Source organism: Haliaeetus albicilla, chromosome 16, assembly GCF_947461875.1.
Source record: "Haliaeetus albicilla chromosome 16, bHalAlb1.1, whole genome shotgun sequence".
In the NCBI taxonomy this organism is placed as follows: Eukaryota; Metazoa; Chordata; class Aves; order Accipitriformes; family Accipitridae; genus Haliaeetus; species Haliaeetus albicilla.
In genome coordinates, this window is record NC_091498.1 from 5392644 (window position 1) to 5417047 (window position 24404).

Here is a 24404-nt window from a genome sequence, read left to right on the forward strand (position 1 = left end):
TATGGACAGAAAACCCAGTCAGATACAGGTATTTCCAGGAGAAAAAAGTACATCCAAGAGCACATCCGAGTCATGCACCAGCCACCTGAAGATCCAGCCCACTGGTACAGCCACAGAAACTCACCTTAAAGGATCGGTAACCTCCAGTGGAAGAAGTTGCTCAGATTTCACGAGTGAAATCTCACCCCCAGCAGGGCTTGGTCAGGATGCAGCACTCCCCAGCCCTGGCCCCAGGTAAGGGCAGTCAGCCATCGCCCCAGCCCAACGCACCCCAAACACGAGCACAGGAGACACAGCAAGGATTTCAAGTGATTGCCTTTATTCACTCTCAAAATATTTTATATCCAGACCCTGCCCCGAGCTCTTCTCCTGAGAAAACTCCACAAAAGGGACCCTTCTTCCACGCAGAGTGTTTGAACGGGAGCTTGAGCAGCACCTGGAGCCAAATGAGTTCCCTCTGCCTGTGGCGCAGGGGAGCAGAGCACAGAAGCGGCTGTTCCCACCTGGGGGAGCTCCTGGCTCTGGAAGGAGCCAGGATCTGGCTACGGAGAGCTCCCACTTCCAGAAGGAGAGGGCTGGAGAAGAACAAAGTCTTGCACTGCAGCACCGAAAGCCTCAGGGGCTGGCTCACCTCAGCTCCACACTCGACTTAGACCTGAAAAGGGGATAAAAAAATAGTCCAGCCTGAATGAAGACCGGTTGGACTCAGCATTGCTTCAGATTTCACCTGTGTTAAGGAATCCCCGGCTGTTCCCTCTCCCCGCACTGGGTGGTGATTTTGCCTAGTTCATGCCTGGCCTCAGCCCCATATCCGCAGGATTCATCCAACAGTCTCCAAAGAAAGGAGTCATCACGGACCAGGCTGCGCTTGGAGGGCCGGTGCAGTGCAACTGATCTCACCTTACGGACACTCTGCCCTACAGATAATAGCCTGCCCAATTAAAAACCTTACTAATGAAGCTGATCATTCCCACCTGGCAAAGCCCAGGTTAGGGACTGGCCACTTCCAGCACAGGCACAGTCAGCTTGAACCGTCCTTTGTCCTCCAGGACTGGCGAGATCCCACTCATGAAACACCAAAAACCCGGCAATTACCCACAAAGGACACTCACGTGCTCCATGTCACAGCTTCCCCCACAATTCGGGCCCTAAGAAAAGCAAACTGAATCCCTCCACCGGGGACAGGGGCTCGTAAGTGCTTGGCCTTTTCCACTAAGCGAGTAATTCCTGAAAAAAACGTAGCCACAGTAAGTATCTGAAGTCGATGGGTCACTGTACACTAGGAATCAACGCATCAAACCCAGCCCAAGCAAATCCCAGTCTGCAAATCTTCACAGCACCTCTGCTCTCTATGCCCAACATTCATTCATTCATTCTCTTGACCAGGGGGTTTCACTTCTACCTCAGACTTCCCAAAAGAGCAAGGCCAACACAGACTGTCTTCCAACTGGCCCCTCTCAGAGCAGGGCTGCACCAGCAAAGAGGCTGAGACCAGTCTGAATTTTGTTTTTCCTCCTTTTTCGACCACAAGATCGGTATTCAGATCTGATGGGAAAGGGATCTGGAGGGACAGGCTACAGAGCTCTGACAAAGGCATTACGTCCTCACCTCGGCTCTATCCGGCAGGCAGGCCGTCGACTGAGCGAGCTCCAAAACACCAAGCAACCCTGGAAGACATCGCAACACCCCCCTTAACGTCAGCAGCTCGCTGCAGGCTCACGACCACATGTCATTGACACACCCCACCCAGAAACCACCAGTGCCCTGCAAGAAGAAACGCCCCAATTCCTGAAAATATATAGGAGGGGCGAGTGACAGCAACAGGCAAAAAAGGCCCAGCAGTCAAAGACCTTCCGTTGCTCTCGCATGTTGTTGGAGACCTGTAGCTATTGCACAGAGCCACAGCTCTTGGATAAACATGCAGAGTCACCACTGAGCTCGCCTGGGAATGTCTGCTACAGCTTCAGAGCAGCAGATGGAGCAAAAGCAGAGTGATCTGCTGGCTTTGGATCAGATTTGATTCCCAGTTCTGCCACTAACCAGGCCCAGTGACGCTGAGGAGAGAAAGTCCCCTTATCCCACCCATACATGATCTCCACACAGCAGGAAATAAGGGGAGTCTGCAGTTCATGACTGGATCAATACTTGTAACGGGCCCTGCCAGCGGGAAATCCTCCTCTGCATGGCCTAAGCCCAAGCATGAGCCCTGCAGAGGATCCACAGCACCTGGAACAAGCACCGCGCTGGCAGTATCTGCTAGCAGAGGGCCAGGAAATACTGCTGCTCGCTGCTCCGGCCAAGGGAGGCTACGAAGGCAATCAAATTCCCAGCACAAGGGGAGATTCCAGAGCCTGAATCACACGTCTCACCTGCCCAACGCCGCCGAGCTGAGGCTGTCACCAGCCATCCCACACACTAGCATCACCTTCCATGCCAAGATACTGCTGGGGAAGAATGCACTCTTGAGCTTCAGGTAGATGACAGAAAAACGATCTCAAAACAACACAAAAACCGGGATAGCCACCACCTCCCACCTCTTTGCGCACCAACTTGGACCCCAGAAACAGGTATTTGGGGTAGCTGCTTCCTTCCAGCGACAGCACCCCCAGGCACCACCTCCACCCACAGCCAGGGCCCAGCGACGCCCAGCCCCCCCGCCCTGGGCCATGTATTTTCCTGAAATGTTGCCGGACAGTTACAGAGACTCAAACTGAGCGGCGACCGTCGAGGAAAAACCCTTCGCTCTCGGCTCCTTTTTGACTGCATCTGCCACACCACCGAGACAGACGCAGCTTCGATAGGGCCGGGCAGACCCGCAGGGCTCCTCCACCCAGCAGCCGCCTGTCCCGGGGTGTTTTTTTAATTCAGCCCGCTGTGGAGGTCACTCACCCACGGCAGCGCCAGCATCTTCCCCTCACGCCGGGCCCGGCCTGGGAGGGAGCAAGGCCCTCCCGCGACCGCGCTGCCCTTCACAGCCCATCGCACCCGCCCCGAAGCGCCGCCGCCCGGGCGCGGAGCCCGCGGGGCACCGATGTGGCGGGGCCGAGCGGCGGGAGAGCCCCGGGGGAGGGCGGATGGCGGCGGATTGTCCCCCCCACCTCGGCAGCCCTCCAACCGCGCTCCGCAGCCGCCATCACAGTGAGAGGGGGAAGTCCGCCAGCGGCGGCCTTTTATACGGCGGCAGCTCGAGCGCTGATTGGCTGCTGCGGCCGGGCCCCCTCCCGCAGAGCCTTCTGGGAGTTGTAGTTCGCGCCGCCATGACACCCCCATGGCACCCCACTCCCCAAAGGATAAACGCACTCCTCTCCTCCGCCAGCAGCAGGGAAGGCAGGGGAAATCCCACCCCCACGCAGCAAGACCACGATTTGCAACCCTCCCACTTGCACTGGGGGGTGAGCTGCGCTCCCCCACCCCACCTAAATGAATCTCCGGTCTACCCAGCACAAAGACAATTTCTCTCTCCTCTCCCCCCGCAAGGTGCGTGTCAGGGTTTGCTCTTCGAAAAGGTGAAGGCAACAGCCACGTTTTTCCTGCTCCTTCCTCCCTTTTGGAAGGCGGGGGGGAACACCCCACCCTCAGGGAATGGAAGGTAAGTTTTTGGAAGCAAAAATCTATCTGCCAAAACAATACCTCTGTCAGGTTCCTGGCTTACGATCCATAATTGGCGGAAAGGATGAGAGCACTTGCCAACTGGTTGGAAGGGAGTGCTGAAATTTCTGCAGGTACTGATGCTGAAGCCACAGCCACCGTGAGAAATCAGGTTGAAAAGCCCGAGACTGCTTCTTGCCCCTGAGCCCTGGAGAAAGTGCAGAAAGGGTGAGGGAGAAGAACAGTTAGTGTTTAATCTGTTCTGAGCAAAATTCACAAATGAAAAAATTCATAGTGCTCAGGAATTGCCCTTTCAAGCTGGTAACCCCATGACAGACATGCCACATTACCAACAAAATAAGCTCAGCACCCATTTAAAGCAGAAGTAAGTCTGGAAGTGAGCCCCAAACCTTGCGTGACCAAGTTCTTCTAAAAACAGCCCTTGTCAAAGTTGGCAGGGACAGGTCAGGTCAGGCTCAGGACAGGTCAAAGCAGCTGGTCCCGTCCTCCACAGATCTTGCAGCTGCTCTGCCAAGTCACAAGGCATTCCCTGGACAGCCTGGATTTTCCTTGGCACAGCGACTCATGCAAGATGAACCTAGAAATCTCCCTGTCAAATCCTAGGGCAGGACAGAAACTGGAAGCTCACTGTAGCAAAAAAAACCCCCAAAACAAAAAAACAAAACCAAAAAACACCCCCAAAATTCAAACTTTGGTAAACATCAAGTGTTTGGGAAGAGAATCTTCCAAATGCTCAATGGGGAGAATCCCCAAAGAGCAATACCAAAAACCAATGGATGCTCAGTAGACCTCAGCCCATCATGAGAAGATGGATGGAGATCCAAAGAGAAGCAGAGAAAATCCCACTGCATCTCTGGGATGCTCAACCACAAGGTCAGCAAAGCCCTGATGAAACCTCCCGGTATGGCCTCACATCAGTCTCTTCCGTAGTGCAAGATGGGGAGAAAATACTGGAAGAGGCTGCAATTCCCATCAGCAGACAGGTGGGAGCAGACAACCTGCAGGGAAGCGCTCTGCGATAAACTGACAGTAAGGAAAAGCAAGTATGAATTAGCGGTCCAGGTGGGTTGCTGTGCCTGTGGCTCCTCGGGGATCCTATGTGTTGAGGGGACAAGACAAGCCCTGGCCACGTAAAGCTCTCAATCTATATCGCCTTAACTGCGTTATCTACTGTTGCTTTCACCCTGGAAATTTTACAGCAGAAGCAGCATGATACCTGAGAAAAAAGGAGTGTGTACCAAGCAGTACCCCAAACCTCTTCTTACAAAACTGACTGCACTTGGTAAAACCATTTTGACTGGGAATAACTGCTAAGGAAGAAAAGCATAGTAACTTGGAAAAAAACAAAAGGGATTTCTGACTGAGAATAACTGCTAAGGAAGAAAGGCATAGTAACTTGAAAAAAAAAGGAGGTATTTTCTGAAGAAATGCTCTAACCAAGCAAAAAGGTAAAGCAAGCTTTGTCAGAGTGACATTTGCTGAACTAGCTCCATCTATCAGTTTCTAAATGTGGCTGTTGCATTTAAAATTCATACCCTATCCTGCCAATGAATTAATTTCATGTCTAAGCAAATCCCAAGTTAAATCCAGAAACTGGTGTATCCAGTATGCTTTACAAGATGCACCGGGAGATAGCAAGGCTGGAAGGTAAAAATTCCTCTCAGATCTTGTTTAGCAGAAGCTGGGGATTAGCAAACCAGTAATGAGAAACTGACTATGCAAAGATCAGAGTCAAACATCTTTGTTCCTCAAAAGGGATTCAGAGAAATACCTAAGGGTGTTCGGTACTTCTTGGTGTGCGGGATGTGAACCCGTCTCCTGAAACCAGTCCAAGTAACAGGAATTTTCTCTAGTCAGGCACATACAGAAAACAGCATCGCCAGCCCCCATCAGACCCCTCAGCCCATACAGGGGCCCGCGCTGGTACAGACCCACATTTGCTAAAGAAATGGTTTCAAACTCTTCATCCCATTGGAAGCTGGTCAGAATTTCTCACAGGCCACCCCCAATGCTTACTGTCAAGCTTTTAATTAAACACATGTTAATGGCAACACGCCACCCCGCAGCCTTGCAGCTTATGCTTTGGAAATCACCACTTCATGCCCAACAGGAGAACGCCCACGTCTTTCCAGCTCTGCAGTTGGCTAAACATTTTTCAGTCTATGTAACTCAAATGGTAATCTGAGAGTCCCTGCAATTTAATCTAAATTGGATCATCACATCTTCATCAAGTAACATAGTAAGAATGTTTGAGTTGTTTTTGTAATTACTAGTAAATATTGCATGCTGAAAGGCAGAATACTTCATAATCTCAGTCTCAGATTTTGATGCAAGTTTCAAGAATTACATAATCCCAGTGAGCTGTGATATCATCTGCCTTGGATTTCTTGCCTTTAGCACATAAAGATAAAAGCAGAATTTACCTTACTACACGGAGTCCTTGTCTTTCATCTTGTGTTACGCTAAATGGTAATTAATCAGGGCTTTTCCTGTAGCTGTCCATGAAAAACAAAATCCCACACTCTGTTTAACTTGGATTCCAAAACACAAACCCTACAAAATCCAGGTGACCAGCTGTTTTGTAGCTCCACATGAAAGTCTCCTCTGTGCTTCAGATGCTGCAATAATGGCTGGGAGCTGAAAATGAACATTAAGATGAGTAAGTGATACGCAGAAAAAAATGCAGAGAGATTAACAGCTCAACAGAACATCAGCTGAGATTCTCACAAACAACCCCAAAAGGCTGGCTCACACATCAAGGGAACGTGGCCCAAAGCCTCACATCAAGCTCTCTCCTAAAAGGAAATGCATGAGCTATTTTAAGCTCTGCAGCACCAGTAAGCAGGCTGCAGCAGGTAATCTTTGCTGGCCTCCGTACTCCCAAATTGCTCTCCACGTAAGGGCCCAAGGGTCTGTATACACATAGCTCTCCTAGAAACTAGGGGATTATGATGGATTGGACTAGTCATTACGAACTTTCTTTCCACCACAAAAACATTTTGCAGAGAGCAAAATGATTTTGCCACAGCGTTACTGTCTGTGCAGGGTGCTGCTCTGTGATAACCTCTTCCACTGTCCTTTACAGACAGACTTAGATGGACATGGCTTATCCATGCATTAGGAAATATTACATAGGACAGCAGTGCTGGCCAGCCTTAGAACAGCAGCATAAATTTATATGGATAAAGTATGTGTGGCTTCAGGTCACCTCCCATAGCAAATTAGGAGGGCTGCATTATAAAAGCTAAAATTTGGGGGGATACGGAAAGATAGGCCCAAAAGAGGAGAATGAAGGGCTTACAGGGTAGCACTGTTGCAGCACAGTAACAGAACAATCTACAAAGTGTTTAACAGCAGAACATTAAAGAACACCCCTTCTTTACATCACCTCTGAAATGCCACTCTATTGAACAGGCACTTTTCAAGAAGAGGGGCATCATCTGAGCTGACCAGCTACATCAGAAGAAAAAAAGCACTCTGCTCTCTTCCACTTCTCTGCTGCCTCTGAAGCACCACCATCACACGCAGGGAACATTCATTTCCTTAAATTCAGAGTAACTGAAGCTTAGGACACTGTTAACAGCCCACAGCACAGTCAGATGCACAGCAGGAGGAAAAAATTCACAGCAGATGAGAACGCAGGGGTCCAGCAGTCCTCCAGTTCTACTTGTTCAGAAATACGCTAACTCCAGTATATGTCACCATTCCCGACATACTCACAGTGCGTTTACCATTGCAGTTGATAAAAAGACCACAGACTGACAATTATATCATAATTATGGACACAAACAAAGGTGTAGTAGAAGTAGGCTTTATGAAAGTATTTAAATTTTGTGGCAAATCTCTGCATCAACATGGGCATGGAGGCAACTAACTGCTTTGCAGTAGCAATTTCAGTTACCAAACTATTCCTTGGATAGACATTTATTACAGGTAGTTTATCTGTTCCTATTTCTCAAAGAGTTTAAGGCACAAAAGCCTGGAAAGGGCTTATAACATGTACATAAGTGCTATTATTTTCACTTTCACTTCTAATGCAACATAATATTAGCTTAAATATATTGCTTGTCCATCCATTATACAATGTCCAGTAGAAAACTGCTTTCCAGGTTAGCAACAATTTGTTGCACAATATATCGATTAGATTGCTCTGACCCGTTTTTGCTGCAAGATCTTCAGTTTCACCATATTCACTCTGACAGGACAGTGGAAGACGCTATGAAATCTTAACATCTTAATGAAACCATCAAGATGTATCCACAATGAAAAAAAGGCATGATACACAAAATAATGTTTAAACAAGGTTGCTGGTAAAAGTGTTTTAAACTGCTTGACTGATGGGGAATTATTTCCTCATACACAGGTGGAGAAGCAAGCCAAACGTGCGAGACATCATCAGGTAGAAGGCATCGGTCTGTAGTGGTTTTCTAACGTTCCTTTCTGTCTTTACTCTCCAAAATGCTCTTCAGGTAGATTGCTTAAGAACACCGAGCTATAAACTTGCTAGCTCAAGATCGCAGCTTAGGTTAAACAGAATGTAAGCTTTCATCTACATGGTTCTTTCCTGTGCTCAAGTTACAGCAACCTTACCCAGTCACTAGAAAGCTTTTGAGCCATTTTAGTGGTATCCAACAATGATTTTTTAAAATAACACATTCATGAGAGTTGGATCAAATGACTGAAGACAGTTAAATGGGCAGCAAAACAGAAAGATGGGCAGGAACCAAAATGCAAAGGGTAATTTTACTTAAAAGACCAACATTTTTATTGTACGTTGGAGTAGAGTCTTTCCCCTGTGCCATCTCGTTGAAAGTTTATAAATTACAATTCCCAATAAGTATTAAGAGTTCATTTCAAGACAAAAGGAATAAAACTGTTGCAGTTCTAACTTTCACCATGAATAAAAGTTACCATGATGCTCCTACGATACTCATTCTGTACAGGAAAGGCCACAGTCCTCCTGTACTTTGAGTAACAGACCTGGGTGGAGAAAGGGCCACCCCTCACTACTGCAGGATCCAGGTGCAGCATAACAGTCTGGAGCGCACTGGCAGGCTTGTCACGCAGACACAGTGCCTCAGCAACGAGGCTATAACACGGCTGGAATCTCTGACGAGACAGTGTCCAAAGGCTGCCAATGACAGTCCATCAAGGCATCGTAAAGCTCTTCACTCTGTTCCATAAACTGTTTATTTGCTTCATGGACGTCTAACTGAGGCGCCGGATCTAAAGGGGGAAAGACAGACAGACAAATAGGTCACATGCCAAATGTGTTAGGAAAAAACCCACACCCCGTAAACATGTTAGTTTTACTAAAACAAATGTGGGGGGAGTCACAAAACATTCCCAGCACTTGCCCAATCATGAGCCTGACTAGATTAGCCCTAATAAATCTTTCTGCAATGGGCTAAGAAGTAACTACATCCAAATATGTCCCTCTTTCCACTGGTGATTGCCCCCATAGCAGAGTCAACAGAGAGAACGCATACCTGCACCTCGCAGCCCAGTGTAGCCACTTAAACTGCCAAAGAAGGTGGGTTGGCACTAAGGCACCGGACTGCAAAGTGGAGGAGCGGAGGCGCAGGCACACGTTCCGTTCTGCTCCCTCCACTACAGGGTCAGAGTGGATGGCTGGGGATGGTAGCGTCTTACGCTGCTGCAACAAGAGTCATCAGAGCTTGTCTGCCAAAGCCTCGAACATCTCAAAGCATTTCACAGTTAGTAACCAAAGAAGTGCCAGAGACACCCAGTGAATTACGTATGAATATGTCCCTTATTTTACAGTTGGAAGAAATGTTTGTAAAGCATTTTGGAGCTGGAGAGCAACCCAGCGGGTACAATTCTGCTGCTACCAATGCACACTTAACATTTTGCAATAGTTGACTCATCATATTCCCCAAACCACTTGTAGGATGTAAAGCTCACCTAACAACACCCACAATCTGAAGCTCAGGTTATCAGAGTAGCACAATCACATAGGTTATTAAGCGACTATCAGAATGCAAAGCAACTAGCTGACTGAATGGAAAAACTACAAAACACATCAGGAATAAAATGCTTGTAAACATGTTTGGTTTTAGCTATGTCATGTTGTAACACATCACAGGAGAACAGAACTAAGAAAAAGGAATGATACATTGGAAATACATTATTTCATATTTTCAATTTTAACATATTAATTTAATCAATGAGAAAAAGACACCCCAGAGATATTCTAACTATAGTACTTGTGTGTTAGTTTCAGAGAAGGGAAAGATCTCCTGTAATGCTTTTAAAAGCCATTAAGGGCTTTCTCATTGACATCATTACTGATACCTATGGATCCTGTAAAGGATCCAGCTGCTTTTTACTGTTAGCATGTGATGTTTAAAGTTTTTTAAACAGAAGAATAAGATACACTACATAGTGCATATTCCACTCAAGACAGAAATTTGGAACTGCTAGTATGAAATGATTTTTTCTTGCATCAACAGATGAAAACTGCTTGTATGTATATCTAAAACCCCAATATAGTTTAGTGGCCCATTTCAAGCAATGACTGCTAAAGCAAATATTTTATCAGTGTGTCAACTATTTCTTTTTTAATTAAAAGCACAGTGAAGTATCCTGGGCTCTACATTCCAAGGTTTTGCAGAAAAACAGAGTATCTACATTTTTTTGTAGCATACCAGAAAAATACTAAAAAAAGGATAAAAGCTTGAGTACTATAGAAGATTAAAATCTCAATGCTAGTGAAGTCAATTAGTTTCAGTCCTGACAAGGTTCAGACTAGGAAGACCAACTGTAAAATAAGGATGCAATTGCGCTAGGTGATAGTGACTCCAAAATTTTCTGAGACCTCAGATTTACTCAAAGATAAAGGTACATTATACATTGAAATTAAGGGCCAATTTGAGAAAGACTATCTCTAATCAGTGCAGAACAAACAGACAACTTCCAATATAGAATTCAAGAAACGTACCTTCCAATGCATCCTCACCAACTTCTTCATATGTCTGCAAGGAAAAACAAACCCCTTAGGACAGCAGATACTTATCTCCTCTTTTACAAACATCACCTGTTCATTACTACTGTCGTATACCAACTTCTATAACTGACTGATTACAACAGAATTCTTCACACATAAGCCCCACGTTCCACTCCCAACAGACTCCATGGGGGAGATCCCACACTAAACTTCTAACAGAGGCAGCAGTCCTTGAAATTCCTGTGGTGAAGTTGGGTGGCTGTCCTGATCTGTTCTCCCCTCTAAAACAAGGCTTATGAAGAATCCCAGAAGGCAGTCTTAGCACTGCCTGTCCAACTGCCCATATCAAGAGAACCCTTCTACCTTGACAACTGCATTAAGAGACACTTTGTGTCCTCCAGACCTTTTTACCCCTCCAGTCCCAGCAATATGCCCAACATAAAGCAACAGTACACACCAGGGTCTGCTGAACAGTTTTGCTTCCTCATCAAGAAGCTATACTAAGACCCCAGAGCTTGAAGAGAAAATGTGCCCATCACCGTTTTATAAGCTATGTCATGTTTCTGTGCTGACAAACCACTGAAGAGCAAGTACATTGCGCTGTCCTACCTGCATTGTGCTCTGCGTGTATCCATACTGGGGATAGCTGTAGCTGTAACTGCCTGTGTTCTGGTCATAGCCCCACTGGGCATAGTAGTTGTGATATTGTTGGTAATATTGGTTATAATTATAGTTGTACATCTGATTGTACTCCATTGGTTTCACACGATTACTTAAAAAAATAAAGCAGGAATAAGTTGCAAATAATGCAGAACAATTATGAAAAAAAGCAGTGAAATAGCTTAAGATACAATATGGTACATAGACAAGGCTTAGTCTAACATGCAAATTTCAGTCTTTAAAATATATTCACTATTTACTGCAGCAGTAGTTATCATTTGCATACATTTGCAGAAAGAAAGAAGTGGTTTACATTTAACGCCCTTTCCTGTATTCATATTCATCTTCATTAATAAACATTGCTTTCATCCTTTATGAGTTAATATAGTATCACTTCCTGGCTTTGGGAAGGGAAGTGTTCAGGACTATGAACCTCAGTTTAGAATAATCCTGAACCATGATCCAGATTCTTGGGTCCCTTTTTCCTTCTGATAAATAGGATGAAGTTAAGTACTCTGCAGCTTCCTGAGACAAGGTACTGAGTCTTGCTTTACATGACGAGTTAAAGATTTAGAGCCTTGCAAAGGAACTGGGGTTTTCTTTAATAAGAATAGACAAAAACCTCTCCCTTCTGCTACTACTGAACAGAAGCCTAAGCAAAAACTTGTTGTCCCTGTTCTCACTGAACTGGGTGGTCTTCAATGCACATAGTTGGAAGAGCTCATGAAGTAAAAAGGACTACAAGTAATTAAAAAAATAAAGTTAAATAGCCTGTGAGCTGACTAAAATTCCCATTCCTTGCCATAAAGTGGCAGCATTCCCAAGGAACTAGGAATCCCACCTGGTTATCAAGATTTGAAATAATGAGATGACAAATATAATTTGAAAATGAAATATGTCACACATAAAGCTATGTCTAATGATGAAATTAGTGAGAAGTAGGAAGAGGGAAACATCAATCTTCTCACCACGATACACCCCCTTTTTCTGCTTTTCTCTTCCTTATCCCCCCAAGACTTCTGAGGTCGCTGAAAATCTAAATATTATTCAAATAGGGAGCAATTACTATTATTCGTATTACCCTAGTGCTACGAGCCCCAAGTCAGACCAGGATCTCATTGTATCAGGTTCTGAACAAACACAGAAAAAAAAGTTAATCCCTGCCCCAAAAGACTTATATTTAGTAGACATTATAATAGAATTAGCAAGGTAATTGAGCTTTGCTATCCAAAAATCAATAAGCAGATTTAGACTATTTCAATTTAATGCAAAGGAACATATACTTTAAAAATAATCATATTTAAATACAGTGTGTGTACATGTGTGTGTATTTAATAATGTATACAATTAAAAACAGTGCAAAATGCTTAGTCTTGATCTAATGTTACAACTTTTTTTAATTCCTGTGCACTCTGATACTCTAGCTACTTTACTATATTTGTGGGTATTCCTTCACTTTGTGATGGAAACATCCAGGAAATGTATCCAAACCACTAAAAGACATTTAAAAATACACATGATTTCACATCAAGGTCCTCTTATACAAACGTCTGGCTGCTCTTATACTCACGCTTTTGGTATAGCCACACTCAAGCGTACAGGTTTAGAGCCCAACCCCACAGCTCCTTGACACTCTGTCAGCGCTCTTTTCTGTTCCAGTTCATCCGTGAATTTCACGAACCCGTAACCTCTAAAGAGATACAGAATAACTCATATAAAACAAAACCAAAAAAGCTGTGCCACTTTTTAAAAAATATTTACAGTGAAGTCAAAATTGGTTTTAAAAAACAGAGCAAATGAAACACTTTGGCTAGGGCTGTCCCTGCTTTTAGTAGAGATTAAATGATTGCACCTGCCAGTTGCTTTTGCAAAATGCTTGAAACTGTACGTCCAAGCTTTGGCAGTACTTTCAAGGGCTGGACTAAAGTAAAGTAATTCTTGTGCCAGTGGATTCTGGGGAATTGGAAGTGAGCTGACACAAGACATGTTGAAATGCAGGAACAGACAGTAGCAAAGCCTCAAATCTATACTGGGAGGATACAGATAATCTAAACAGTTGCAAGTCAGCACAGGATTGACAAGACATAGGCACTGTTTATATCTAAAACTGCCCCACTGTGAAGGAAAACATTGCTTTTCTGTAGGATCAACTGAGATACACTTTCCAATCAAGTCCTTTTTTCAACAGGAAAATGTTCAAATAGGCTTTCTGTCATTCCTAACAATGGCACAGCCCCATCAGCATTCTCAACAGTGGACCTGAAAACGAGCTCTTAACATCAAGTTGCTAAAACTTGCTCTGATAGCACAACTTGAACAAGGACAGGACACAGCCAGCAACCCCTCGACTCTAGCAATCCCTCACTGCAGTGCTAGCAGTACTATATGTCAGCCAGACAGAAAATGTTAACTCCCCTCCAACCCCAAAGGTCCTTTGCGTGGGATTCTGATGCTGTAGTGAGTCAGAAGCAATGCAACAGCATCCAAGACGGCAGTGCCAGGATCCCAAGATGGGATGGGCCGCCTCACGCAGCAGAAAGATCAAAGACTTAGGTGTGGGAGGGAAAGAGGTATCCATCTAGGTGAAGGAAGGAGTTTGGGAGGGAAAGGGCTTGTCTACCTGGGGAAAAGAACGAGCCGTAAGCAAGGGTGTAAATTTACAGCATATCTATTCTGTGGAAACTCTTAAACACCAAGTAACATGCTGTTTTGAAAGCAGCATCACCTAGTATTCATAGTAGGTCCACACTGGAAGCTATTACAGAGCAGTTCATGCCCCATAAAATGCGGTATCTTGCATAGCAAGCTATACGCACGAGTCCAAATATGTATCTTTATACATATATGCATGTATGTATGTGTACTCCTCACATACAGGAGACCAAACCTAAGCTCAGGCTTATTTATATACAAACTGGATAATTAAGCAAGAGCAAAACTCTACATCAGTATACATTCTGTTTAACTTGCTCTCTGTGAAAGGATTACGGCAAATAAAACCAGTGCAAGTCAACTTTTAAGTCAGTTTAAGTCAGTTTTAGGTGTTCGCACACCAAAATGTCTAAGTTTCTAAGCTGCTACAAAGGCTCCTGCAGCATTTCGGATGGGACCAGGAATGGTTAAGTGAAACGGGTAATATTGGCCGTTCCAAAATAGAGATGGACAGATAAAGAGTTGGATGTAGTGCAGCAAGGAAGCCAGTGATTCTTCCAACTTTTCCAGACACTTAGTTTTTTCGCACCAATGGCTAAACCAGATTTTAGTACAGAAGAAAATCCACTAAGAAATCATTTCTTTGTGGCCAGGACCTCCCTGGCAGACATTCTGTCTTGTCCCTGTAGTTAAGAGAAGCCCCCAGCCTGCACCCTCAGCAGAAAGCAAAGAAGCAGGCACAGCACTATGGCATCAGGCTGCAAGCTCCTCTCTTGCCTGGACAAGAGGTGCTGGGAGGAGGCCTTCCTGATCTACCAGCCCTGGCTGGAAGGGCCAGAGCTTCACTAGGCACATTTGCAAGCCCCAAGTTCCTCTCTCGCATTACACTAACACTTGCAGTTGCCTCAGCTTTGAGTAACTGCACAAGTCACAACAAAGCCCCTGGCAGCAACACCCTGCCACTGCTAGGGGAGATAGTCGTTCTCTTCGCAGCAATAGGTCTTTAAGTCCCTGCTCCTTCCTCCCTTCCCAAGCTGCCACAGATTCTCCTTCCCTAAGATCTGTACTTACAAACAGTTCCCAAAGCCCAGCTAATAGCCCAACCTGCGTCACCCAACACCTATTTTGTAGCCAAAGATTGAAGCAGGTGCAGCAAAAGAAGAACTGCTAGGTTTACACCTCTGAGGAAGAGGAGGCACCTGGAGCCCACCCCGGCAATACTGGTCTCAGGTGAGGTGGCAGTAATAGCATGAGTGCTTAATAGCCAGAGAGTGAGTGAGCAGCTCTGCAAGAGGTTCAGGATGCACATGAAGAACTTCATTACTAGGGAGGTAGTGCAGCTCTGCAACAGGCTGCCCAGACAGGTTGTATTATCTCCATCCTGGGACGTTGTCCAGGCTACACAATTCATGGCTGACCTGATCTAGCATTGGCAGCAGTCCTGCTCAGAGTGGGAAGCTGGACCAGAGACCTCCAGAGGTTCCTTCAAACCAACACGTCTAAGACTGAGAAACCTTCTGTGAGAAAGAGGGGAGATCTACAGCCATAGTCTAAGTTGTATCACAACATTCTCATAGGTATTACATCAGAATATTGTGTTTCATTGAAGCCACGTTCCGTTTTGAAAACAAGGGTGCTCACCAACTGGTCCCTCTTCTAGGAAAATACAGTTTCATTTTCTGCTGTTTAGAAGAAGTTTTAATAACATTAAGAAATCTGACTTTTTGACATCTGTTTCTGGCAAGACATTTCCAGTAAGGATGAACAAGGCGGCTACTAAGTACTTGACAATGAATCATAGCTTTGTTTGCCCTACCCTGTTTGAAACACAAACCTGCAAAGCTTTCACAGGAATATACACTCAATAGCCTAAAGACTGTAAAAGCACAATTCCATCCTGAGAGTTCGGGAAGACAGTGTTTCAAGATTACTTAGACATTTTTCAGCATTTTCAGAAGTGCAATAACATACTGCCAATACACAAAGGGCATCACACTGACAGAGGAGTGACAATACACTGTGGTGACTATCAAAACCCAAGCATGCTGTAGACTGAATGTCCAAGAACATTGTATTTTAAGGTTACTAAAATCTAAGCTGACAGAACTATTCCTTTTCCCTTGCTGCATTATATCTTTCCTGTTGCTGCATGTGAAGTGAAAGAAAAGAATGAATAAAAGATGACTTACTTGGATACTCCTGCCTGGTCCAAAACAACTTTTCCACCTCTACATGATGGATAAACTTTAACAAAAAATTCATATAACATGCCATCATCCACATCAGGAGTCAGGTCTCCCACAAAAAGTGAATATTCTGGACTAAAGAAATCAAAAGAAAACTTCTTAAGCACTATCATAAAAAAAAAGAGGCATGCTGAGTGACAGCTAACATTTAGCCTAAACATTTGACTTCAGAGAAAAGCGATATTAAAAGACCATTTAACGGATACTTTAAAGTGTCGCCAGTTAAGTTGCTTAGGTGACTAAAATTTTTATTGACGCTGCTTTTTCAAGTTAATTCAAGCAGCACAACCAATCTACTCAATACTGCTTTTTATTTCAAGATAATTTCATTGCTTATTTCTCACAGGATATCTCTGGATTTCTAACATGGCAAGAAAACATTAATGTCTCAATTATAGATTTGCTATTTCCAATCATTGATCTTAAATTATAATATAAGAATTAAGATACTTTGATGCTACAAAGTTTAAATACCTTAAAAAGACACTCATGACAAATATGCTGTGCCACACAAAAGGCAAAGCATAAAACTGACAGGCAATCTAAGTCACCCTCCCTCTGCTAAAGACTGGCAATGATGAACTTGTGGGTTTACATATTTTGAATACTCTCTGCAAGGCAATTGATAAAGAGACATTAAGCAGGCAAAACTAACATTTAAATATTGAGCATTTACCTGTTATCGGGCTGTTTTCCATATGTTGCATAATTCAATTTAAATCGCTTTGCCTGAAAGAAGGCAAAAATGAATCCATACATTCAAATGTTCTCATGTGAATCCAAACAATTAGGAAAAAATACAATAAGCTGATTTTACACAACTTTCTTAATGCTGACAGATGTTCAATGCCATCAGGCCAGCCAGTTAAGGTATCAAGGACAACATTTTTATTTGACATCAGTACAGCTATACTAATGAAAAGCAGCAAAGAACCTGCACCAAGAGGTTTGGCCTATCTTTATTTCAACAGTTTATAAAGCTAGCGAGAGACAGGTGAACCTTACATAGCATCAAATTTTTTTATCTTTAAGGAAGACAGGAAAGCAGAGGTACCAATGACAAATATTAAATGACTTCAAGGTCTTAAAATGAAATGACAGCACAGACCACTGGACATTTGCGATTTATATGAATACTGGCAGACCAGAATCAGCCATACGGGAAAATGGAATCAACCCCCAAGTCTGGAAGTATGGCTAAATACTTTGCTCAAGATGATGTGCTCATTTAGTAAGATCCAAAATTAAGGGTTTTTTTTAAGAATTACCTATCATTGGACACTAAAGGTCTCCCTAAACTGCACCTGATTTTATTTTTAAAACAAGTTTCCCAGGAGCCTAGATTTGTGCCAACTGGCACATCTGGAACTCCCCACCCCTATCCGGTAGGGTTCAGCAACTTGTACCCAACTCACATTTAAGTCTAGCCCAAGATCTAAGGAGCAGCTGATCTCCTGCCTCAAAATCCCAAGGGTCTCAATCCCATGGGCATTCTTATATGGTGCTTAGCACACAATAACCCAAGCAGGTTCACTACAGAGTCCAATGGTAACTGCTATTTTCTTCTGAAACATGTCTGACAGGAAGAAGCTGTACAGGGTTGCACTCCTTTACAAGAACACTGGTGTCTGAACTCATCCAGAGAGTGTAAGACCTAAGCTGGATCCCCTCATCAGCTTGAGGGGCTTCAAAACCATTTTTCTATCTCCCAACAGGCTTCCAAAGCAGATATCTGTCTGCACTACACAATGGCATAGCAAGAATTCAAGGGGAATTTGGCCAAAGAAAGCAAGCCTACTGTGAATCCATAACCTAGAGATCAGGACATTTTAGTATAGTGGAAAGCCTAGTGTGCTCCTGTACCTTGTATGATGTATTTTCTACCTTCAAAGATAGCGTAAATAATTATTGGGAAATAGAGCAAAGACTTAACTCTAGGCTATAATCATGTTCCTTGCATGCTTGCATTCACTGGTGCACAGTGGTACACAACTCTTTCTGTGGACCATTTACAAGCTAGTACAAAATTCAGATTGCACTTTGAAGCACCTTCACCTTTTTTTTTGGATCTCACTCTTCATAGAAATATTTTGGGTTTAAAATCAATGAAAGACCGAGAGTACTTCCATTCAAATGGGAACTGGGGACACTAACTCTGTAAAACAGAGACAGCAACAGCACTGTGGCTCTCTGTTATTCCTTTGGCTGGTTCAGTATTTAAAAATAAATAAAAGTGAGCCACACTCAGTTTTGTGTAAACAAGAGAGAAAGTATCTAAATGCAAGAGACGAGCTGGACAGCTGCCTGCTGAGTGCACTGATTTAGGCTGCTTACATCGGATCTCGTGTCTGACATCTGTAATTCTCTCCACGTGTTATGTAAATCATCCCTCTACACAACACCACAGTTCAAATTAAACTGTGGATAAAGACAGGTATTCCCGAAATCAAACTTCAATTATTATATTACTCCTTGCAAGAGCTGCTCTCTTTCTCTCTCTAGTGACTACAGAAGGCACCTCGGAAGATTAGCTTCCCTTACTCATGGGCTCTGATTTGCATATTAAACAGGACAGGTGAAACAGATACCTCCAGGCCTCTCATCTACCCCTTTTAATGGGGGATACCATCCTCTCAGGAAGGCTGACCAAATAGTTCAACCTGAACTTCCAGGTTTCCTACTCAGGGTATTAACTACATTGAAATAGGCATCAATTTACCTTACTACATCACACCGTAATTGAGGTGATTCTAGAGCTGCTTTATGAACCAGTCATCCTAGCTACTGCAGCCAACTTCTGTGGGTACAACAGACAGCTGTGTCAGCCGTCCCATTTTAATCTACTAAACATTCGAGTCAACATCCTAAAATTAGCCTCTATGACTATTTCTCCTCTTCTTCTTAACTACCTAGCTTTTATGTATCCGAGATATTTGTTATGTATTGCAATTATACAATGGTCTAGCTCTTTCTCCACTGTAAATAGGTTTGAATAACTTTTGTTTGCTAAGGGCCAAGAACAATGGAAGGCTTAAAAATTATGTTCCTCTGGCAAATCAAAGTTACTCAAAACTCAGTGTGAACTTGCAAGTTCATCTTGTACATATACATCAACATACACACTGTAACAAATTAATATGGAACTACAAACGGAGAGAGACAGGACTGAGGTAGGTATACTCAATCTATTTTTTCCTTGTTCTTCTCTGGTTTCTCATTAGTCCAACTTTGGTAACAGTAGACAGGGTCAGAAATGAAAAAACACATCACAACATTTCTATACCTGGATTTTATCCAGACATTCACATAGAAATCAGAACACTAATAGTTTTATGTTCATTATTTTAAAGAAAAGAAGAATCCCAGTTTGCCAGCTATGGAATTTGTCTGTAATCACTCAAAATACAGATTCTACGCTATCTATTCCTTCCCAGTTTTGGTTCTCAACTGGCTGCTTTCATTTACTTACCGGTGTAGCACCAGGAAGCGGTTTTCCATTGATTTTGTGTAAACATTTCTCTGCAGTAGCTAGATCTGCAAATTCTACAAAGCAATAGCCTGCTGGAATTCTGAACATATGACATAGGAGAGGAGAGAGAAAGACTTCAGTTCAAAAACACATTTGAGGAGGAATATCATATTTTTAGATAACTGGTAGGAAATTTGCTATAGTTGCAATACTTAAAACAATTTCTTTTTCAGAGTATAAACATTAGCTACCAAAAAGAAGCTAGCAAAGTAATCTTGCATCTCAAGGAAAGCGATAGCCCCTACTTACCAGTAAGTCATGTCAACATAAGCACATAGAAAATAGTTTTGCTCACAATTAGTTTACTTCCTACTTTCATTGACTATAAATTTTCCCACCCAAGTTTAAATTAATTGAAAACTGAAATTACAACATTTACAAGAATATGAAACTACTTTATTCTTTTTACAGTCACTCATTTTATTCCAAATGAACTCCAAAGGTTCTCATATTGCTCTTTCTAAGTCAGACTTCCCACCTCTGCCAGCATCACGTAGCTGCACTAGTGCAACGATTAACACAGACTAGTCACTGAAGCCTTCAGCCCAGGAGGTGTAGTTCCCAGAGGGACTGTATGGCATACATATGCTGCTCTGAATGACTGCTGAAGCACTGCAGGATGAGGGCCAAACATGAGGTTTGTTGATGGTGAGGTCAAAGAGCCAGCAATTGTCCTCTCCATTGCTATCATCAATATACCCATATTGTTGGCAGCAATGGTGAAAAGCTCAAAGGGAAAATCACTCTAATCTGGACAGGACCACAGCGATGCCGTACAGAAGGCAAACAGTTCAATCCAAATGCACTGGTAGAACAAACTGAGAACAAGCATAAACAGTTACCCTGTCAACCTGTTTCGAATGATTTTTACACTCAGTACAAGCTCTCCCATGGTGGCAAAGGCTCTTGAAACAAAGTTTTCATCCATGTATGGCTCCAGCTATAAAAGCAAAAAAAAAGAGTTAGACCAGGGCATCTACAAAAAGGAGAATATATGTGTCAATGTCACCCTAAGCAGTTAAAACATTATTGAGAAGTATTTTACCCTTACACTTCAAAAAGAAGACTCATTTAAGAGGGTCGATGCCACTCAAAACCAGCAGGCATGCATGAACCAGGCTCAACAGTCTGCAAAGTGGAACCCAAGAGACAGCATGAATTTCAGAGAACAGGGAGCTTTCACAGAAGGACAAAAGCCACTCAGAAACATACAGCAACAAACTGAGCGTTCACTACACGGAGCAGGGGATAAGGAGATGGCAGGCTCTTCTCTGTATGCAAACAGAGGTTGGGCCAGCGCTACCAGTACCCAGGCGCGGCACAGCCCGGGGTGCTATGACGAACGGGCGGCATGCGTCAGTTAACACAGCCCCCATCGAGCTGGGGTAGGGGTTTGCAGAGCCATGTCTACCTTGCATAACTGTGGAGATATGCAGGGCAGCACTTGGAGGGGAGACCTCTAATCGCGTCCCGCAGTAGGTCCGCTTTGTACTGCACGTGGGTGCACTGACCATGTTTATGTCGTAGGTGAGAGGGTGGCACTGTGCATGTCAGAGTGTGCGTGAAGTGCAGGGCAGTGCTGCTGTGTGAGTGAACACGCTGGAGGGCAGGTGTCTATATGGTGTAAGTGACTGAAAAGTATGAAATGGCACTGCAATTTGGACTAAATATATGATGGACTGAGGGAAAAGGATGCCTCTCTGTGTAGTAGAAAGTGGAGGAGGGAACTAACTGAAATTAAAGCTTTGTGCAATACACATACTGATAGGGAGCACTACATGTGACAGGTAACATGGGGCCAGGGTGTGTCGGAAACATATAGAGCTCCATATATATAAGTATATGTACCTGTGTGAGTAAGACAGATGGCCTTGTGGTAACTGACAGCCCTCGAGTGCATTCGTATGTCTGTCAGGTACTACGTGGCTCTGTCACTTGAGTGTGTGACAGAATGTGCAGACTTGTGCAGTATCAGATAGTGGGTGACCATATCACACATGTGCAAAAGGTGGCAGATGCCCTGCAGAGGTGTGAGTGTGGAGCAGAAAGGACTCTGTTACATGTGCCAGAAGCAGAAAGTAGCACCACTCTGTACAGACATGCCACAAAGAGGGTGATCCTATGGTGCGTGTGTACAGGAAAGCCGGACTCATAAAGGCTGTATATTTACGTGTGTGTTTCAAAGAGCCACGGCCTGCTTGTGAGAAAGGTGACTGAAAAAGAATATGGCCTTATGGTGGAGAGGTGGTAGATAAACCTTTATGTGGGTAAAAGAAAGAGACAGCAGACTCCACGGAGTCTGCTTGCATGAGTGGCAGGCAGTGGAAGAATCCCTGATGTGTCAGTGTATGCGCGCAATGCAATGGCAAACTTGGTGTGCGTGAGCGTGTGTTTAAGAGAGAAGCATCCAGTGGGATCCTCAGTGATGTGCTGGGTTGTAGGTACACACACAGATGAGACAGACTGAGGAATAGCACAGGGTGCACGTGTGTGTGCAAGCAGGACTATGCAATATGCTGGTGTGAGTCTGTAAGAAAGGGGCTGGAGAAAGATATGCGTGCAAGTAACAAGAAAGATGGAAATTGTGATACGCTGGTATAACTGCATATGGTATCTGTACATATATACAGGTGTATGCAAGCATGTGGCAGGCAGCAAGGACACTACAATACAGTGGTGGGATTGCCTATGTGACTGTGTAAAAGTGGCAGACAGCGCAGACTACAATACAATGTGAGCACATACATACAGGCATGTGTGGGTAGCAAAGCACTACAATACACTAAGTGTGAGTACACATATGCGAGCATGTACAAAAGAGTGTGTGTGTACAGTGGCAAGTGGTGAGGGTGCACGAGTATGAGGGTGTACACAGTGTGTGTGAATGGCAGACAACAAGGAACACTGTGGGGTGTGTATTGCTGTGTGAGTGTGCCCACGGCGTGCACATGAGCAGGCAGCAAGAGACACTCTGGGGTGAAGAAGCATCCGTGAGCGTGCTGCCAGGTGCACATGCAGGCAGGAATGAGGAAAATACTGGGTGCTTACGAGTGTGCGTGCATGAAGGGGAGTGCAAATTCTTATAAGCATGCGAGTACACCCACAGGTGTGCATGGGTGTGGGGCAGGTAGTGAGGGATAGTCTTGGATAGGTGCATACAAGCATGCAAGTGCAAGTAAGCACAAGTGCCTACAAGTGTGAGCACAAGCAAATGGGCCTAGCAGCACAAGCATGAGTGTGAGCGTGTGAGCATGTAAGTGCCTTAGAGCGTATGACCACAAGCACGTAAGTGCCTACAAGCACATGAGTATATAAGCCAGCATATAAAACCTAGAAGCATGCGAGCATACAGGCTTGTGAGTATGTGAGTGAGTGTGTAAGTGCCTAATGGAGCATGAGCACGAAAGTGTGAGAACACGTCAGTGCCCACGAGCGTGCCTGCCCACCAGCGTGAGCGCAGGCAGCACGGGACACTGGTGTAAGTGCCACGAGTGTGCCTGTGACCCTGGCCGTGGGCAGGCAACGAGGGTCGCTCTGCGTGTGTGTGCCTAACGTGTCTGCGAGCGTGTAACAGCTCAGAAAGGTGCCTGCCGGGCTGGGGTTAGCATCTCTGAGCGTGTGTTTGTGTGTCAGCCCGTGTGAGTGTGCGTGTCAGCCTGCGCGAGCCTGCCAGCGTGCACAGGAGAGAGTGTGCGTCAGAGTGTCAGTCAGTTCGGGAGTTTATGCGTGTGTCAGAGTGTGCGAGGGTCCGTGAGGCTGTGTCAGCGCGTGAGGGTGTCGGGGCGAGGGTGTCAGTCGGGGCGAGGGTGTCAGTCGGTCAGTCGGGGCGAGGGTGTCAGTCCGTCAGTCAGCGTGAGGGTGTCAGCCGGCGCCAGGGTGTCAGTCGGTCAGTGCGCCCCAGCCCGCGGTCGCCCCGGGGCCGGCCGCCCCGGCCGCTGCCCTCCCGCCTCCCGCCGGCCAGGCCGCCCCGCTGCCCGCCTCACAAAGCCCCGCGCGGGTCCCGGCCGGACACTCACGTCCCCCATCCACAGGCTGGCGGCCATGCTGCTCCCGCAGGCCCCGGGGCGGGTTCAGCGGGGCCGCGACTTTCGCCTACCCGGCTCGGCTCGGCTCGGCCCCGCCGCCGCCGGCGCCGCCTCACGCCGAGCCCGCGGCCCGCTCCGCGCTGCCCCGCCGCCTCCTCCGCGGCGCCCGGCGGGCGGAGAGAGCGGCGCCCCCGCCGCCACGGGCGCCCCGGCCCGCGGCAGCGCCCCCTGCCGGCAGGAGGAGCGTCAGCGGTGCGGGCGGGAGGGGGGGGCGCACAAGATGGAGGCGGGTGTGAGGAGGGGGAAGAGGCTTGGGTTTGGGGGCTCCTTGAGGAGGTTTTTGCAGCGCCGGGAGGGGGGTTTGGGGTGCTGGGAGGTGGTTTGGGACGCGGGGAGGCCTGAGGTGAGGGGGAGGCCTGCGTGGAGGGAGGGTGAGACGAGGGGCCCAGGGCGGGAGGCAGGGAGGGAGGGAGGGGGGAGGAGGAGGAGGAGGAGGAGGAGGGGGCTGAGGGGCCATGGGGAGGGGAGTGTGGACGGAGTGATGGATGAGGCAAACTCGGCTGGGAAGGCGGGTCAAGCCTGGGTGAGGCCATGCGGGGACTGGGGTGGGGGACAGGAGAGTTCCCCTGGGGCAGGAGCCCTGGGGAAAGGGGGTGGTGAGGGCAGGGAGGAGATGTCCGCCCCAGGAGAAGGTCTGTGTCTGTGTCTGGCCTGGA

At 45.7% G+C, this 24404-nt stretch overlaps 1 protein-coding gene and 4 non-coding genes across 8 annotated transcripts; all 5 read right to left on the reverse strand.

Moving 5' to 3' along the window:
• Nucleotides 1-297: 297 nt before the first annotated feature.
• TRNAU1AP (tRNA selenocysteine 1 associated protein 1) lies at nucleotides 298-23870 on the reverse strand. 4 transcript variants are annotated; one of them, XM_069803303.1, is made up of 16 exons: nucleotides 23680-23870; nucleotides 20506-20603; nucleotides 19604-19703; nucleotides 16811-16863; nucleotides 16078-16209; nucleotides 12807-12926; nucleotides 11186-11348; nucleotides 10571-10604; nucleotides 9099-9265; nucleotides 6998-8835; nucleotides 6033-6246; nucleotides 3631-3796; nucleotides 2370-2441; nucleotides 1609-1667; nucleotides 1113-1227; nucleotides 298-655 (listed from the first exon to the last, which is right to left on the reverse strand). In XM_069803303.1, the coding sequence occupies exons 1-9, from the start codon at nucleotides 23704-23706 to the stop codon at nucleotides 9258-9260; spliced, it is 735 nt and encodes a 244-aa protein (XP_069659404.1). In that variant the 5' UTR covers nucleotides 23707-23870; the 3' UTR covers nucleotides 298-655; nucleotides 1113-1227; nucleotides 1609-1667; nucleotides 2370-2441; nucleotides 3631-3796; nucleotides 6033-6246; nucleotides 6998-8835; nucleotides 9099-9257. The 4 variants fall into 4 exon arrangements, with proteins under 4 accessions (XP_069659404.1, XP_069659403.1, XP_069659401.1 ...); XM_069803302.1 differs by lacking the exon at nucleotides 9099-9265 and adding an exon at nucleotides 20715-20791 and having other exon boundaries at nucleotides 23680-23858; XM_069803300.1 differs by lacking the exon at nucleotides 9099-9265 and having other exon boundaries at nucleotides 23680-23868.
• On the reverse strand, nucleotides 792-862 carry LOC138689501 (small nucleolar RNA SNORD99). The gene has a single exon (XR_011328324.1). It is a non-coding gene; the product is annotated as a small nucleolar RNA SNORD99 (small nucleolar RNA).
• On the reverse strand, nucleotides 1453-1570 carry LOC138689492 (small nucleolar RNA SNORA61). Its single transcript, XR_011328315.1, has one exon. It is a non-coding gene; the product is annotated as a small nucleolar RNA SNORA61 (small nucleolar RNA).
• Nucleotides 1795-1924, reverse strand: LOC138689490 (small nucleolar RNA SNORA44). Its single transcript, XR_011328313.1, has one exon. It is a non-coding gene; the product is annotated as a small nucleolar RNA SNORA44 (small nucleolar RNA).
• On the reverse strand, nucleotides 2665-2809 carry LOC138689486 (small nucleolar RNA SNORA16B/SNORA16A family). Its single transcript, XR_011328309.1, has one exon. It is a non-coding gene; the product is annotated as a small nucleolar RNA SNORA16B/SNORA16A family (small nucleolar RNA).
• Nucleotides 23871-24404: the final 534 nt, after the last annotated feature.

What these genes read in the sequence shown, in the direction of transcription:
- TRNAU1AP (XM_069803300.1), bottom strand. Translation starts at nt 23,706, where the DNA reads ATGGCCGCCAGCCTGTGGATGGGGGAC. An exon ending in CCAGCCTGTGGATGGGGGAC is followed by an intron (nt 20,604 to 23,679) that starts GTGAGTGTCCGG and finishes TTGCTTTTATAG; the next exon opens with CTGGAGCCATACATGGATGA. An exon ending in TGGTGAGGATGCATTGGAAG is followed by an intron (nt 8,836 to 10,570) that starts GTACGTTTCTTG and finishes TTCCCCCTTTAG; the next exon opens with ATCCGGCGCCTCAGTTAGAC.